At 40.3% G+C, this 16654-nt stretch overlaps 1 protein-coding gene across 3 annotated transcripts; it reads left to right on the top strand.

Moving 5' to 3' along the window:
• Positions 1 to 7601: 7601 nt before the first annotated feature.
• Positions 7602 to 13835, top strand: SNRPE (small nuclear ribonucleoprotein polypeptide E). 3 transcript variants are annotated; one of them, XM_060231393.1, is made up of 6 exons: positions 7602 to 7810; positions 8366 to 8516; positions 9365 to 9391; positions 10405 to 10467; positions 10895 to 10973; positions 13558 to 13835. In XM_060231393.1, the coding sequence occupies exons 2-6, from the start codon at positions 8463 to 8465 to the stop codon at positions 13611 to 13613; spliced, it is 279 nt and encodes a 92-aa protein (XP_060087376.1). In that variant the 5' UTR covers positions 7602 to 7810; positions 8366 to 8462; the 3' UTR covers positions 13614 to 13835. The 3 variants fall into 3 exon arrangements, with proteins under 3 accessions (XP_060087376.1, XP_060087375.1, XP_060087374.1); XM_060231392.1 differs by lacking the exons at positions 7602 to 7810; positions 8366 to 8516 and adding an exon at positions 7822 to 8097 and having other exon boundaries at positions 9213 to 9391; XM_060231391.1 differs by lacking the exon at positions 7602 to 7810 and having other exon boundaries at positions 8403 to 8647; positions 9213 to 9391.
• Positions 13836 to 16654: the final 2819 nt, after the last annotated feature.

Here is a 16654-nt window from a genome sequence, read left to right as displayed (position 1 = left end):
GCAAAGGCTGGTTTATCTAGTTCAGCAAACAAAAAAACCCTCAGACTTGATGCTGCATATGACAAGGTCCCACTGTAAGCAACACTGACAAACTATGCTCTCAACAAGTGACATGAATTTAAATCAGGATGTGTTGCAAGAGCAAAAAAATAAAAGTAATTCATGGAAAGTTAATTTATCTGATCACTATTTAACCATACCAGTAGAAACACTTCAGTCAGTGATTAAACTGACGAGATTTTCAACAGCTGCAATTTTCAATTGCTAAAATGTAATAGACTGTTCTTAAAGTTCACTACGTTTTGTGATGCAGCTTGATCACTGCTATTTTGGCAAAATGTCTGCACCAGGATGTTAGAGTGGCAAGGCAATAAAATACTTCTATAGTGATGCAAAAGCTATTTTTCAATGGTGTTGGATGCACCAGTCTACAAGTACAGCAAACCAATCCCCGAAGTAACTAGAACATTTCAATATGATTTCTGCCTCCTGCTAATGTACACACTCTTGTAACCGTCCTGTAAGGCAACAGACCTCTGACTGAGAACAACATATCATTAAGCCAGAGAGGGAAGTGATACACATGAAGAAAGGCAAGATAACAGGCACAGTGACAGCTCGACATGACAGGCTATAGATTCATTTTACATGAACTAATGTAACACTGCTGCAGTATGTGGTATGTATACTATCTGAAAGTCATGAATGTACAAGCATACAAGGTTACCAACACAACTTTTCACATACATCTCTTCTAGTAATTTGATTGCAATTTTGCATTACACATAAGATGCAAAAAGGAACTTTCTACATGATAATTTCTATAAATGGTGGTGGAAAATACACCACAGCTGCCTTATGGTGACTCCATGGGGTTCAAGACAAGAGACATTCAGAGGTGGTTTTGCCTGCCTCCACATCACAACCGTGGTACTGTTTGGAATACATCCAAATACAAGTCAGGACAGACCTTGCTTAGTTTCCAACACAATCAGGCTAGTCTCGGCTCTCCAGGTGAGAGCAATTTCTATAAATATAAAACAAAAAATCCCTTACTTCTTTACTTTTTTCTGCATAAGGAACATTCTTGGTTCCACTGGAGTCTAAAGGATGTACAAGGACAAAAACTAACAATATCAACAGGCTTAGTTCCATTCCACTGATGGTTAAACACCCCCCCCCCAAGAGTCTTGAAGCTATCTTAGTATTCACAACTTAAGCTTTCGTGTGCTCTCTAAGCACACTTCATCAAACGAGGAATTTGCCACAGTGAGCAAAGCCACACATAGCTGGTAGTCAGTGGCTCAGAATGTAAAATGGTACAAATTTAAGATCCAATCACAGTATAGTAAAGTTATCTGGTAGGGAGTGTTTAGAATGCAAATTTAAGATTCAATGACAGAATAGTAAAATTAACAAACTGAGCAAACCTCTGACCTGAGTAGCATGAGATCAAATCAAAGGTTTGCTCAATTTGTTAATTTTACTATTCTGCCACTGAATCTTAAATTTGCATTCTAAACCACTCCCTACCAGATAACTTTACTATACTGTGATTGGATCTTAAATTTGTACCAGCTTGCATTCTGAGCCACTGACTACCAGCTATGTGTGGCTTTGCTCACTGTACCGGATTCTCATCTGATGAAGTGTGCTTAGAGAGCACATGAAAGCTTACGTTCTGAATAAAACTAAGTTGGTCTTAAAAGATGCAACTTGACTCCTATTTTGTTCTACTACTTCAGACCAACACGGCTGACTACTTGGATCTATTCTTGCTGTTTTGATAAATCTAGAACTGAATACTAAGCAGAGCTGGTGTCATAACAAGCTGTTCCAGGCCATAATTTACCACAAAGCTTTACAATCTAAAAAAATACCCACGTATCAGTTAAAGTCTAGCTACTTAAATTGTCAATGACTTATACCTTAGAACTAGTACTTACTGGATTTTAAAAAATCTTTTTTTAAAAAAACAGGTGAAATTACGCAGTCCATTTCCCCAAGCTTCAGAAATTAAAATTGCACTTTTAATTGACATACCTGGATAAGTTCACCAATCAACTCTGTCTTCAAAGACTTCCAGTTATTTTTCTCCTGTAGGCCGAATCAACACTCAATCCATGAATTGATAACAATGGAACAGAAAGATTTTTCTTCCTTACATTGCATCTCATCCTCATTCAAAATTCAGACAGAGGTGAACAACTACTGGAGGAAGCAAGTCCATTTCAAATATCAGGAAGACTGGATACAGTGATGGTTAATTGCCTCTTCAAAATAAACAGTTCATTTAAAGATGAACTTGTGTTTCAAAGCGGCTGCAAAGAAGATCCGTCTTCCACAGCCAGACAATTTAGCTTTTTTTTTTTTAATTAATACATAATTTTCAATTTCTGGTCTTCAAGCTCTCTTCACCTATTGGAAAAAAGGAAAAATCTTCCCCCGATCTTTATTAACTGTATAGTGAAAACATACTTGGATGTATAAACTTATGTATATACACATGTGTATACCTATATACATGTGTCTATACATGCAACAATGTATACAGAAACATGGAAAATTAAAAATGATGTTTGGGCTATTCTCAATTTAAAGCTGAAAGTTAAATTTGAAGGACTAGTGTAATTTCTTTTGCATACAAATACATTTTCATGTATACATACATGTAAACTACTGAATACATGTATTTAGTAGTTTACAAATCAGGTACTTTTTGCTTTAGTACACAAACAGATAACATGCATGTTGCATATATGCACAAACACAAGGTGTACACATATATACAATCATTCTAACAACAGTGTTAGGCAAACCAATCTGGTCATGGCTAGCTCTGATTCAGGAAAGGTAGTTTAATTCTGCTTTTAAGATGCCTGAATTCTTATCTTCAATATCATTTTCCCTTATCACTGCAAAAAGCATGCATAGGTACCTGAGGCTGCTTATTGCTGATAAAGATTGACAGGATGCTGTAGATCCAACATCATAGCAACAAACAATTTTACAGCCATAGAACACAAAATAAAACCTTGTTCATTGAAACTACATTTTATCAAAGTACAAGCCATGTTGACTATATACATTATTTCTCAAAAGAATAATAAAAGGTTAGAACTTTTTATTCACACAAATACTAGTGTTTCCTAGATATTTTTGGCTGGGAATTTCCCTGAATTTAAAATACAGAGAGGATGTTGCTGTTTTGGTGCATCTTTTTAATATATTAGTCATCTATGTTGCATTTTTCCAAAAACAGTATTCACATGTTTTAAAATTAAACCATCCACCAAAAACTCATTGTCAATTTTTTTTGCACTTAGATTTGATTTACTTGCACTAAATAATACTAGTGCACCTCAACATGAAGTTTTTATTAAGAAAAAAGAACTTGTCAAATTTGTATTTAGCCATAATTCATAACATTTAGTCAAAATTCACTTACTCCAATAAATTCCCTCAATATCAACTAATATACATATTTGAGGAAACATGAATTAATCAATATCAAAACTAAAAAAAAAAGGTTTTATAATTTGTGCATCCCATTTAGAAAAATAATGAAGTGATGTTACTGTACTTTGATAGCTGGCATACTATTTGAAGGCCAAGCTGATTCTCATGGTTGTATTGATGTTCTTGTTGTGCAATTTTGTGTTCCAGTCATACAAGTGCTTCTAAGAGCTAAATGATTACCAATTAGCTCCTGAGCATGTGTCAGAAAAAGACAATTTTATTCTTAGTAGTATAATGCAAGTTTAATGATCTAAACACAGGAAGAGAAAATTTCAAATTCTAATCCTTGTGCTCTCATCACCTCTCTCAAGACTATTAAGCAGCAGCCTGCTAACACTGTCACACTGGGGATGTTGCAAACATGTCCATGAGATGCTTTAAAGACCATAAAACAGTTGGATCTATTGATGGAAAAACAGGAGAGCACACTTTTTTCTGCAAAATAAACAGTGCTACAGCACAGAACAGAAACTACAGCCATAGTTTTGTTTACTATCCTTCTATTTCATGGCAGTGTGCAATCTCACATATGACAAAGCCCAAGGCCTAAATGGGAAAAAAAAACAAGACTTCTGAAATTCATCTTAAGCCGCTATCAAAACCTGAACAGACCTGTGTTCACAGCTTTGTTCTGTTGGCACTGACACTGCAAACCACAAGGAAACTGACTAAGGTAATTAATGCCTACTTGGCAACAAAGGCCTCCCCCCCTCAGATTTCCGAGATAGTATGTAGCAATAGTAGCCTTATTCTCATTGATAATAGATTTGACAGTCCATTGCCATTTACAGCAACACCACTGAAAAGCTCTAAACCAAAGCACAAGACTTTTGTTTTAGGGCAAATGATTCAAAAGCCCACAGACACTCACACTCTGCCTCATCTAGAATACATTTATAACTTCCCATGGTAATACGTTATGAGGAATAAAAGTTTCTTAAAGCAGGTTCTAATAAAATGGCATTTTTTTTTACTTGAAAGCCTTTCTGTACTGTCAGGAGCAAGTGACAGACCAGCTACATCACTCCTCAAACCTTAAGTGGAACATATGCAGGTGACTGGAGTTCAATAAACTGAGCAAAAAAGATGGCCATCACCACTCTCCTTTCCTATACTACCTTTTCACTATTTTTGATATTATTTCTGCATGCATCCAAAAGTAGTTGTTTTTGTGGGGGAGGGTTACAACTGAGCAGTGAAGTAAGCATGGCACATGGATAAGGGTAGCACCACTCAATGTAAAAACCTCTTCAATATCACCCTCAGAAACCAGGTATGGGGAGAAAGAACTGAAAAGGCACATGCTAATTTGGTAAGAAAATCCTTGTAAATACATCAGGTACTGAACAACTTTTTGCAGTACTGCAGAAAACAGTACACTTACTGCAGAAAAGTCTGAAACCACAGCTGATGCCACAACTTATATAATTAAGAAGCAGAGGTAAGAACAAAATAAAAATTTGCATGTCTTCAACCCTAAATTCCAACTACAGCTCTTTTTTCTTATTTGCAACCTAATTTGCAAAGATAGGTGATAGAAAATTCTGGTAAGTCAAAGCAACACAGAATACAGCCCCTTAGCATACAGAGGTAAGAAAGGGACAGTTGTGGTCAAAATGCTCATGTTCTGAGATGTGAAGACCTAAATAGAAATTAATTTGTACCAACATCAAATTCACTGCTGTTTCATTCTTTTCACTGGCATTATTTGACTGCTGCAGCTCAATGAAAAAGAAGTGTGAATTGCAGATGCTGTCAAACAGCTGGGTTGCCAAACTAAGACCTCAACTTCCCTTCAACTGATGATATTTCTTTTTAGAGATGTTATATGCAGCCCAACAGGCATTTTAGGAAAGGTTCAATATAGCAGATGTCTTTTCGCTAATTCTTGGCAGCTGGATGTTCTGTTCAGCTTTGATTTCTCCAAACAAATGATAAATTACTATTATGGCAACCACTAAATTTTGTTGCATAGTGCACACTAAGATTCAAGCTTCTGGAACAGTAGAATTCTCTTCCATATTCTTATTGTCTACAGGCACATCTGATAAAGCAGGCTCTGGACCACAAAAGTTTGTGCTATGCCAGAATACATGAGGGTGTGTGTGGAGGGGGAGGGGGTGTTTGTTCCCTACATCTCTGAAAGAGGCATACTAAGAATGAGTCCTAATGCATGGAGTGAGAAGAGAAACAGATATAATAAAGGCAGTCTCCATCTCTGGCATTACTTATTTTGCCTTTTGCCATAGCCCAATGAACAGAATGTTTTGCTTGGAGATGCTGGTGAACTATTGATGATCAAAAGATCGTGCCTGACTATGGCTCACCTGGCATAGTGCATGTCATCATGGAAGATATTCTGGAAAATGAAGCCATTATTCCAACTTCAGGCAAGGCAGCTTGCTCTGCTTTCTATAAACAAGCTCTTTCTCACTCATTTAAGAGCAGCAAGCAGAAAATCTACAGAAATAGTTGTAGGTTCAAGTCTTTAACAAATCTTGTAAATATCCTTAGCATTTTGCCATGGTTTCCCCTTTGAACTCCTCCACATCTTGTGGCAATCATGTTTTCCATGAAAACATGATCATTATACCAGCACTTCCTGCAGCAAACATATAGAGCACAAACATGAGCTCATATCTTTAAGTTATGGTGCATCGAGCTGCAACACAATCTGGGCTCTTAGGTTCACTGGTGTTTAATGTGTGCCTGTCATTCACACTTTACTTCTGGGAAACACCAGCATATCAATGGCAAAGATAAGTGCCACATCAAGAATGGTGTTACTCTTAACCCTTAACCATTCCTTGTTAATTTTAGCATACTACTCAGTCCCTCTCGTCATTTGTACACTGAGAAGAAGCTGAAAACTTCTTCCACTAACAGTGCAGCACTTCCTGTGGGAGAGACTAGGGAAAATGTCATGTTAAATTCTCTATGTAGATCCAAAATGAATGTGCAAAGAATTCAGAAATATTATTACAATGGTGACTATAGATTAGTTCTAGGGCCACCCTAAGAACACTTTTCTAGGAGTAAGCCCCAATAATTACAGCTGAATAGGATTCTAGCACACCTACACAGGATGGCACTGTAATTCGCTCTAAACCTCAGAAATATAAACTTTCACTTTCCTCAGAAAATTGACAGAATGCAGATTTTAGGAAGTAAAAGGTCTGCTTTTTTAAAAACTGAGTTTTAGTACAGCATACCAGTGACACCTACTTGTTCTGAAAATGAACCTCCAATGCCACAAACTACCACAATTGTAGGAGGCTATTTTTTTCTATATAAAAGATGGCTATGTACTTCTTTAAAGTATACAAACACAAACAAAGAACATATATGGCTGTTTTCTAGATTTGTTCCTACAAGAATTCAAGTCAATTACTGACGTAATCCCAGTTACACTAGATCCTGTTTAGGCTACTTTCCAGTATTTCACCAAAGCAGTGCTGCTAGAAATGGCAAGCCAGGGTATAACTGCTCAAACCTGGAAGGGCTGAAGGTCCAGAAATTCAGAGACCCGCCACTGCCAGCCGCCCCGAGCCTGCTTCGGCGGGGAGGGCGGGATATCAGCCTAATAAATAAATAAAATTATCTTTGGAGTTCGGCCAGTTCACTCTACGCTTTCCGAGATGCGTAAAGGACCTGCCGAGTAGGAGAAAAAAAGGAGCTCTTTAAAGCTATGTTGAAGAAAAGGGAGCCCCGGGGCGCCGTGAGAGATCTGAGAAAGTAGCAATACTGTTAAGAGTTATCCGAACAGGTGGGGGGCAGGAAAAGGATGCAAGGCGGGAAGATAAAAATGGATGAGAAGATCCGGGAACCAACTCTTATATACATCACAGATGGGGCACTTAACAAAACCGAAAGCCAAATAAAGGGGCCGCGAAAAAGACAGGAAGACGACTGAGACAGGCCTCGGAGATGAATATCGTTAGCCAGTGACTAGGCCGCAGGCCTACAGTCAGCAGCCGAGAGGAATTAAATACAAGGAGACCCCCATTCGGTTAATCATGGCGGGAGCTGGAGGGAAGAGCCCCAGGACTTTGTCTCCCGCGCGCAGAGACTTTACCGAACCCGGGAAGGGAGCCTCTGTCAGTAGCCGGTCTTCCGCTCCCGCGCCACTGCGCTTCTCTCCGCACAACGGGCAAAGCTCGAGTAGTTACCGTCTCCGCCACTGCCAGCCTCCAAGATGGCGCCTCGTCCCGGGCACCGCCGACGCTGCCCGGAAGTGTGATGGCGAAAAGGAGGCGGTGTTTGTTGGACGACTTCAAATGCAGAAGCGGAGGTTTGTTTCCCGGCATGCCATGTGTTAAGGAAAGTGAGGGATCTTGTTTCGTGGGGAAGTTGCACCCGCTGTTTACTGGGAAGTTCTGCTGTTTCCCTCTTTGGCAGGACTTGTGCGGGGGAGGGGGACCTCAAGGTTCGCTTATGATTAGGATGAAAACAGAAAACTGAAGGTGTAACTCGGATCGGAAACGTTACTTTAGGTGCACAAAAGCGCTGGCATGCACACCCATCGAAGACATGTGGAATGTTTATCTCCTTGCAAAACCACTGATCGACCTTTTACAAGTAATGCAGATATTACTTACTAACCTATATCAAGGCGCCCAGGCCGAATATTAAAATACATAATCCTGCTGAGATTTGTGGCACTACCAACTACTGCCAGTAACCTGTAGATATGATAAATAACCATCCAGACTGTAGTCCTTCGGTAGGAGAAATCATCGCTTTCATATCTATAGATACAAAATGGCTTGTTCAGCTCTAGGCTCCTCTTAGTTTAGCAACCTCTATGATCCAAGCGGAATTGACGCACGTACTTTCCGGCCTGTAGAGGAAGTGTCGAAGACGTTGGCTGGTCGTGAGCGCGCGCGCGTGTGGGAGAAGAAGGTGGGAAGGCGGCAGGTCCGGCGTGTTTTGTGGCGTTGGCTATGGCGTACCGCGGGCAGGGCCAAAAGGTCCAGAAAGTGATGGTCCAGCCGATCGTATCCTTCCACTGGCGGTTCAAGTGAAGCCGCTGGGCCCGAGAAATGAGGGAGTCCGCAAATGGCGCGTCCTTGTAAGGACTGTGTCGAATTGGGGCAGGAGAGTGTGTTGGGGTCTTTTTCAGGCGGCGGTGAGTGTGTTGGGCGGGGGGGAGGCTGTGCTAAAGGAAGACTTCAACTGGTTTTGACCCAGTAATATCGTAGGGCTTTGTTTAGCCTGCTTCATTATGGGCCTCACTATGGGTTGCGAGTAGGGTGAGCTTCAAGGAAACAATTGTGATACCCGTCACCACCTCAAAGTTAACCGAAATTTGAACCAGAAAATGCCTCCTTTAAAAAAAAGCCTCATTCTTTAAACTTAAAAAAGGCAGTATTAGATTAGAAGGCCAGTTCTTGGGGAAAACAGTTGAGTGGGTTGGAGTACCAGTCAGCACCATCCTTGTTGTGTTCTTCAGTGAAATGAAGCATTGATTGTGTGGGGATAAGATAAATGTGAGAAACCAATTGCATGTTTAACATTCCTTTGTTCTGTTGGTTTCAAACGGTGCAAAACACATTCTGAAGTTGGTCAGGTTGCCAAAAATACTGCCTTTTATAGTCATTCATATATTGTGTGAGGCAGGTGTTTATGAATATCAGGAGCTATGTTTAAAAACTACCCTATTTTTCCCTTTTGTTCTAATTTCTATGTAAAAGGCATTCCATTTAGAAGGTATCCTGAGTTGTTGCTCCTAAACTACTTGAAGAGATATAAAGTGTTGAAATATGTGGTTTCTACTGCTTCTGCTGTTGAAACTGGTATCCTAGAAACTTCTTCATTGTTTTTTGCCTTAAGTCACTTGTCACAGAACCTCATCTTCAGATATCTACAGAACGTAAGTGAACTCGTGCACAGTAAAATCTGACTTAAAGACAGGAGAAATGGGAAAAAGCATATGAGGCATAGTTATGGCTGGAGAGCTGTATTGTTGTTTGCATACGTCTTCAGCATGGTTTCCTGATAAATGATCTTCAACTTTTAAGTGTGCTTAAGGTATTTCTAAATATGGTTGACATTAAGGCTTGTGGCAGATTTCTGTATTATGGTAAGAATTAACTATATAGAATATTACACATGAAAGGCAATGATGAGGTGAGTTTTCTGTAGTAGTTCTTCTACATGGTTAGAACAGCAGTGATGTTGCAAGTAGCCTTTCACCTAATTTTTCACGTTCTGCATTTCCATAATATGCTAATGCGTTTTAGCTTCATATTTTAATATGCTTAATGGTGGGAAGAGCTAGCTGACTGACTTTCTACCTGTAAATACTTTGCTGTCCATCAGAATAGCTATACAGTGTGATTACTGTTCTGCATGCATTTAATTTCAGCAATGCTTCTAGGTTTAATCCCCCACTGTGTGAAGTAGTATAAAAAAGAGACTGTCCCAGTGAAAAGAGTCATCCCACTTTTTCTGCAAAGAGTATGATGAATTTTATAGCAGGCAGATTAAAGCCTTCTAAAGAATTGCCTTTCTTTCCAATATGGGGGCAGTGGGGCAGGAGAGATATTGCACTTTTCTTAACCTGAGGTATGCATCCTATCTGTGCTTCAATTGATGCAGATTTAACCAGCAACCAAATATTCTGAAGGGATTGGACTCTCTTGATTTTTAGCTTCATTGCACTGACAACCCTGTGTTAAGCTTTGAAGAAGGCAGAAGCTTTTACTTGTTCAAGAAATTAACATGACATCAATAAACCTCCACAGAATTCTGTGTAATTATGGGTAACTCAGGAAGAAGATCTGTGTGCTACCTTGCTTAGGGCTTTTGCCTACAGCAGTCAGTTTTGAGGAGATGTATGTGGTACAGCTGTGTAACTGATTATCTTCATTGTTTACTTTGTAGAGGTCCAGAATTCAAGTGTGGCTGTATGAACAGGTGAACATGCGGATAGAAGGGTGTATTATTGTGAGTATTACAACCCTGCTGTCTGTCCTCCCTTCCCACCAATCAGGATACCTATATTCTAAAGGCTATCTTAGAAACTAGTTCCACTGATTCAAATGAATGAGCATGGTGACCTGTCCTGAATGTGTTGCTCTGGTGGGAAAGATGAACCAAGCAATACAATGGGAAAGATGAACCAAGCAAGCATTCCCTTGATTCAGAGTCATTTAAGGCAAATTCAGTTATATTTGCATGTTGACTCTATCACATGATTATCCTTTGATACTTTTGTCATGTGATAACCCATGATCATAGTCTCATTTGATATGAACAGTAGAAGTCAGTGGAAAGCAAGCTACCATGTGTCGAATCTACATTCTGCCTGCCACTCCACCCCCAGTTCTACTTTAGAAATGTGGCAATTCATTGAACTGTGTTTGGCTTACAGGGGTTTGATGAATACATGAACCTGGTGCTGGATGATGCTGAGGAGATCCACTCCAAAACAAAATCAAGGAAACAGCTGGGTAAGTGGGGCAGGGTTGATAGTGGATACCTCTTCTGTCATTTTTAAATGATTGTTCTTCATTGACATTTTGAAGAAAGCTTTAGCATATGGCTTGTAAACTTTTGGGCACAGGAAGGCTATTGGAATGCTTTGACACCTCTGGCTCACTAGTGCTTTGTTTATGCATTTAATCATAGGGTGGGAGTTTTCTGGTGTACAGAATGTGGCTGATAGACTAACTATAGATATAGATATAGATAGGTAGAGAGAGAGAGACACACACACACACATATGTCTCCATCAGAACACAGCAGCTGAAATCCAGTGAAGTGTATAGAAGAGATGCTTTGCCTGTGTGTGTATGCATGTACAAGGCTTTCAGCAGAATTTTGCCCAGGAGCAACTCCCAGCTAGCTTGCCAAACAGAATACACCCGAAGTTCGAAAGTGTTGCTATAGAGGTGATGCTGGACAAAAGGCAGAAGAATAACTTGAGGAGCTATTTTTTCGCTGGTAAAGGATTAATATTTTTTTAATGACTGATTGCACTTCTCCTGAGAGCCAGTTTGGTGTAGTGGTTAAGTATGCAGACTCTTATCTGGGAGAACCAGGTTTGATTCTCCATCCTCCACATTCAGCTACTGGAGTGACCTTGGGTCAGTTATAACTTTCAGAGCTGTTCTTCTCAAGAGCAGTTCTTGGAGAGCACTCTCAGGCCCACCTACCTCACAGGGTGTCTGTTGTGGGAAGGTGTCACACAGCAGGTGACCAGGAAGGGCCTTCTACTGGCTGCTACCACTCTAGTAAGGGTCTGTCTGGGAGGGCTGAGAACACCCACCCAATCCCTGTATCTTCCTTCCCAGCGAAGACAGAGGTCCTTTGTGTGGGTCGTGGCACTCTGGGAAGGGAAATAGCTCTCCCGGCCTTCGATGGTGCGCCATTGAAATCAGCGCGCCAGGTAAAGAGCCTGGGTGTTTTACTAGAGCCTTCATTATCAATGGAGGCCCAGATAGCAGCCACTGCCAAGTCAGCATTCTTCCAACTGAGGCAGGCAAGGCAGCTGGCCCCTCTCCTAGAGCGTCCCGACCTCGCAACAGTGATCCATGCAACGGTCACCTCAAGATTGGACTACTGTAATGCCCTCTACTTGGGGCTACCTTTGTTCCGGACCCGGAGGTTGCAGCTGGTGCAGAACGCAGCAGCCAGGCTGTTGTTGGGACTCCCGAGATGGGAGCACATACAGCCGGGGTTGCGCGGACTGCACTGGCTGGCAGTTACCTACCGGGTCCAGTACAAAGTGTTGGTCATTACCTTTAAAGCCCTATATGGCTGAGGACCGGCCTACCTGAGGGACCGTCTCTCCCCATATGAACCCCAGAGGGCACTGAGGTCAGCCGGAAAAAATAAAATGACTATCCCTGGGCCGAAAGAGATCAAGCTTCAGAATACCCGAGCACGGGCCTTTTCAATTGCGGCCCCCGCCCTATGGAATCAGCTTCCTGAGGAGGTGCGGGCCCTGCAGAACCTTGATCAGTTCCGCAGGGCCTGCAAGACTACCCTCTTTAAACAAGCATTTATCGACTGCTGAATTGTTGTTAATTAAGAATCCGCCAACACTGTCCTGTCCAAGGACCTATGTCAACATGGAACTAATCAAACTGGCAGAGACTAGCGTCAGAACACCACCATTGCTGCCAGATTAATTTAAATTATGAATTTTTAAATACATTAACTGGTTTTTAAATGATGTTAAATTTAAGTTTTATCGTTAAATTTAAAGTTTTTATATTTATTATTGTATATGTATGAGATGTTGTTAGCCGCCCTGAGCCTGCCTAGGCGGGGAGGGCGGGATACAAATAAAATTTTACCTTACCTTACCTTACCTTATTAGCCAGTACCTTTTAACCATGACCGAAGATATGTGAGGACCCAGACAGTTTAATAACAAGTTTAATATAAGTGCTCTAGAACAACAAGTTGGTAGTAAAACATTTAGTGCAACAGTGAAATAAGAAACAGGAAAGTTTGGTGTAAATAAATAAAAGCCCTAATGCATCTAACTAGACATTCCCTTCCTAATACCAAACAGACTTATCTCCTTGTGTGAGGAAGACCTCCACCTGCCGTCTCTCCAGAAAGAACCTTTCTCCCTGCAGCCTTTTCCAGAAAGAACATACTCTGTCTGTGTCTTGACCTTTTATACTTTCATCTCAGGTCCCGGCCCACTAGCCACTCTTACACAGGCTTCTCTGGAGCCTGTAGGCTGCGGGTCATGACAGGAGGGAAAGGAAAAGGAGATTGTAAGCTGCTTTGGGATGCCTTCAGGTAGTGAAGAGTGGCGTGTAAATCCAATCTCTTCCTCCACTGACTGATTGCACTTCTTTAATATAGGAACAAACCATCACTGGAGGAGGATGGAGGAATGTTAAAGATGGAGAGTTAGGTGGTATGAGTGCATAGGAGGGTCATCAAATCTCTTCCATGTCTGTGAATGTGTAATTCAGGTGCATGATGATATGTAACTGAATTAAAATGTTATTAGGAAAAAGACACATTTTGTTGTATTATACAGAAGTCTAACAGCAGTTTTCTTTGTTACAGGTCGAATCATGTTAAAGGGAGACAATATTACTCTTCTACAAAGCGTTTCTAACTAGAAGCTACTATCATCTGTGCTCTAATTATAATGTTAATCTTTAAGTACATGGACAAAAAAGTGTGGTTTATTCTGTCAATTCCAAACTGTGTTTCAGTATCTAAGGAGAGAAAAGAATGAAGCCAGTTTTAGTTTGTGCTTACATAGTTTTGATAACGTTTTTTAACATTGGAGTGATATTGTAGTTCTTCATTAATAAAAAAAATTATGTTAATAGTTTAAATCTCTGTTACTAATATCAAAAGTACTTTGTGCAGAAATACAATTCCTGTGAAAATGGTGTAGCAAACAAAACATTGTTTAAGAAGTGTATACTGGCAGCAATATGTTAGAACATATATCATCTAAGCTAATTTGTTTTATTTTACTTCATTTCTGCTCTTTTTTTTCTCCCTAGTGGGGACCCAAAATAGGTTGTTTTTATCTCCTCCATTTAATCCTCACAGCAACCCTATAAGGTTGGTTAGGCTGAGAGAGTAACTGGCCTAAGGTCATCCAGCAAGCTTCCATAGCAGAGCAGGGAATCAGAACCAGGTGTCTGACTCTAAGCACTACATAAAGTGAATCGTAGCTGGTGGGAACAGGCCTCAATTCATGCATTATACTGAACGAAAAATAGCTTTCATTTTCTTTAATAATACTTCTGTACCAATTTTTTAATACTGTTAAAGTGGTTTCCAAATAGAGCCAAAGGGGGAGAAATTGAACTTGATTAATTTAAAATTAAAACCATAACAGAATGTTTCCTAACAAATAACATATTCAAATATTTCTATTAATGCCATTTAGAGTTGAAAATAGCATGGAGGGTGTTAAACATCCCCATCCCTACTGCTCTGATCCTATTGTTTGATTTTCAGTGTATTATATTGTGCACTCCATGCTTTTGACACATGTAATCTCTAGCTAGTTATTAAGTGTCTGATACTGAGAAATTTCCAATCATTATTATGTTCAAAGTAGTTTTTATTGGCTTCATGAGAAGCAGAAACATAATGAGTTGGACTGAGAAGTTTTCTATTGATGGAAGGCATTTTGCCCAGTGGAATGGAACGTTCTGTTCTGTTTCTCACTGCAGTGAGCTCAGTCCCCCATGAGCTGCATTTTGGGGATAGGGGACCATTGGAAGCAGTGGGAGAAGGAGAACATCAAATCTGAGTTTATAGTGGTGGAGGAGGAGAAGAGGAATAGAGGAAAATCTGCTGGTGGAAAATGATCTTTTTATTCAAACCTGTCACCAAATAACTGAAAACAATGGGTACAAAAGGGTAAAAGCCAAATAAAATGTTACTGGCAATATTTTTAATCTACAAATCTCCAAATATTCGGGGTTTTTTAAAAAAAAATTCTCAAAAGATCAAATCCATAATATTGACTATCGCTTAATATTTTTAAGTTAAAGTTAGAGGGGTTCCTCAGTGGAACGGGCTTCCTCAGGAGGTGGTGGGCTCTCCTTCCTTAGGGTTTTTTAAACAGAGGCTAGATGGCTACCTGACAGCAGTGCTCATTCGGTGAATCAGGCAGATCATGAGGAGGACAGAAAGGGTTGCATCAGTGCTTAGTTCTCATGGCCATTTCTTACATGCTCAGGGAAATGCTGATTGCCACTCTGGGGACAGTCAGCAGTTTTTCTCCAGGCCAGTTTGGCAAGGGATCCTGGAGGTTTTTGCCATCTTTTGGGCTTGGAGCAGGGGTCACTGGGGGTGTATGTGACTGGGGGAGGTAATTGTGAATTTCCTGCATTGTGCAGGGGGTTGGAGTAGATGACCCTGGAGGTCCTTTCCAACTCTATGATTCCATATGCAATTACAAAAAAGATGTCTTAAACACTGAGTGATAAAAAGAGCATCTTGTTTGCCTTGGCATTTAGCTCTCCATGCTTTATGGTTGCTTCAATAATATGGTAGGTATTGGAACTGATCTTTGTGGTAATTTCTTCAAGGAAGGGCTAGGCTAATGAACTGTGAAGTCTCTTGTGTTGCCACTAAAACTCTACACACAGTAATTGTAAAAGTAGTTAACTATGCCACAAATCTGGTTTGTGTAAAATCCTGCCCTATCTATCAGCAGGTGAGAGTGCTCCTCACACTAAATGAATTTATGCCTCTGGTTCTTGTTTTACGCTGTGCTGTCCTTGTAACTCCCCCCTCCCCCCAGCTGCTGTGGACACTCCTGCATGTTTGAAGTGAATTCCAGCTGAAAGATTATACAGGAATAATGTCTTTAAAGTGTCATTGGACTACTTTTTAAATTTTGCCACAGCAGATAATTTTTATTAGGGCAAGGAGCTGCCATTTTGCTAGTGGTGTTGAACAATAGTTAGTAGCAATGTCTTGCCATTACCTAATATTAATATTGGATTTTTTTAACGTTACGCAATTCCAGAAGGGTAGCCTTTTGGTATGTTGTAGCATCTGAGGAAGTAAGTTCTGATTCATGAAAGTTCATGCAAAATAAATTTGTTAGTCTTTTAAGATGCTACCTGACTCCTGTTGAATGGTACATTTTTGTCTAATTTATAAGGTGCATTTTCCCCCCTGAAGTAAACAGAAGTAGAACTATACCCTGCGTTGAAGCTCACTTTCTGTATCTGACTCTTAATTCCTGCCTCTGTTTCTGAGTCTGTGAGCAAAATGCATCTGTTTTCCATAATGTATAAAATGTAAGCTTAAAAATGTCTCTCAAGTAGATGAATTACCCTTGCAGGAATGGGACTAAGTACCGTATGTATGGTGCTCTGCAGAATCAAGTTTTGCCAGAAGTTGATGGGGCAAACTATTCAGCAGAGGGCGCACCTGCACCTCGCAAGGAATTTCTAACTGTTGTAGAGTGCCCAAAGTGGAGCAGAGTTTCCTTCTGCATTCATTCTTGCAGCTTTATTGGCTCCACAACAACCTGGAAGGCAGAAGAATTTGAGCTGCAGACCATAAGACTGTTCTCAGCTCCTGCAGTAGCAAAGGAGCATGTTTGTCTGTTTTTAACGGTTGCTCTGCAATCTTGGATGTCTCTCTCCTAAGAAAACTGTTGTTGAATGGGAGAAAG

This window comes from Heteronotia binoei, chromosome 2, assembly GCF_032191835.1.
Source record: "Heteronotia binoei isolate CCM8104 ecotype False Entrance Well chromosome 2, APGP_CSIRO_Hbin_v1, whole genome shotgun sequence".
Taxonomy (NCBI): domain Eukaryota; kingdom Metazoa; phylum Chordata; class Lepidosauria; order Squamata; family Gekkonidae; genus Heteronotia; species Heteronotia binoei.
Note: the sequence above shows the minus strand (reverse complement) of the source record. Positions and strands in the feature narration are given on the sequence as shown.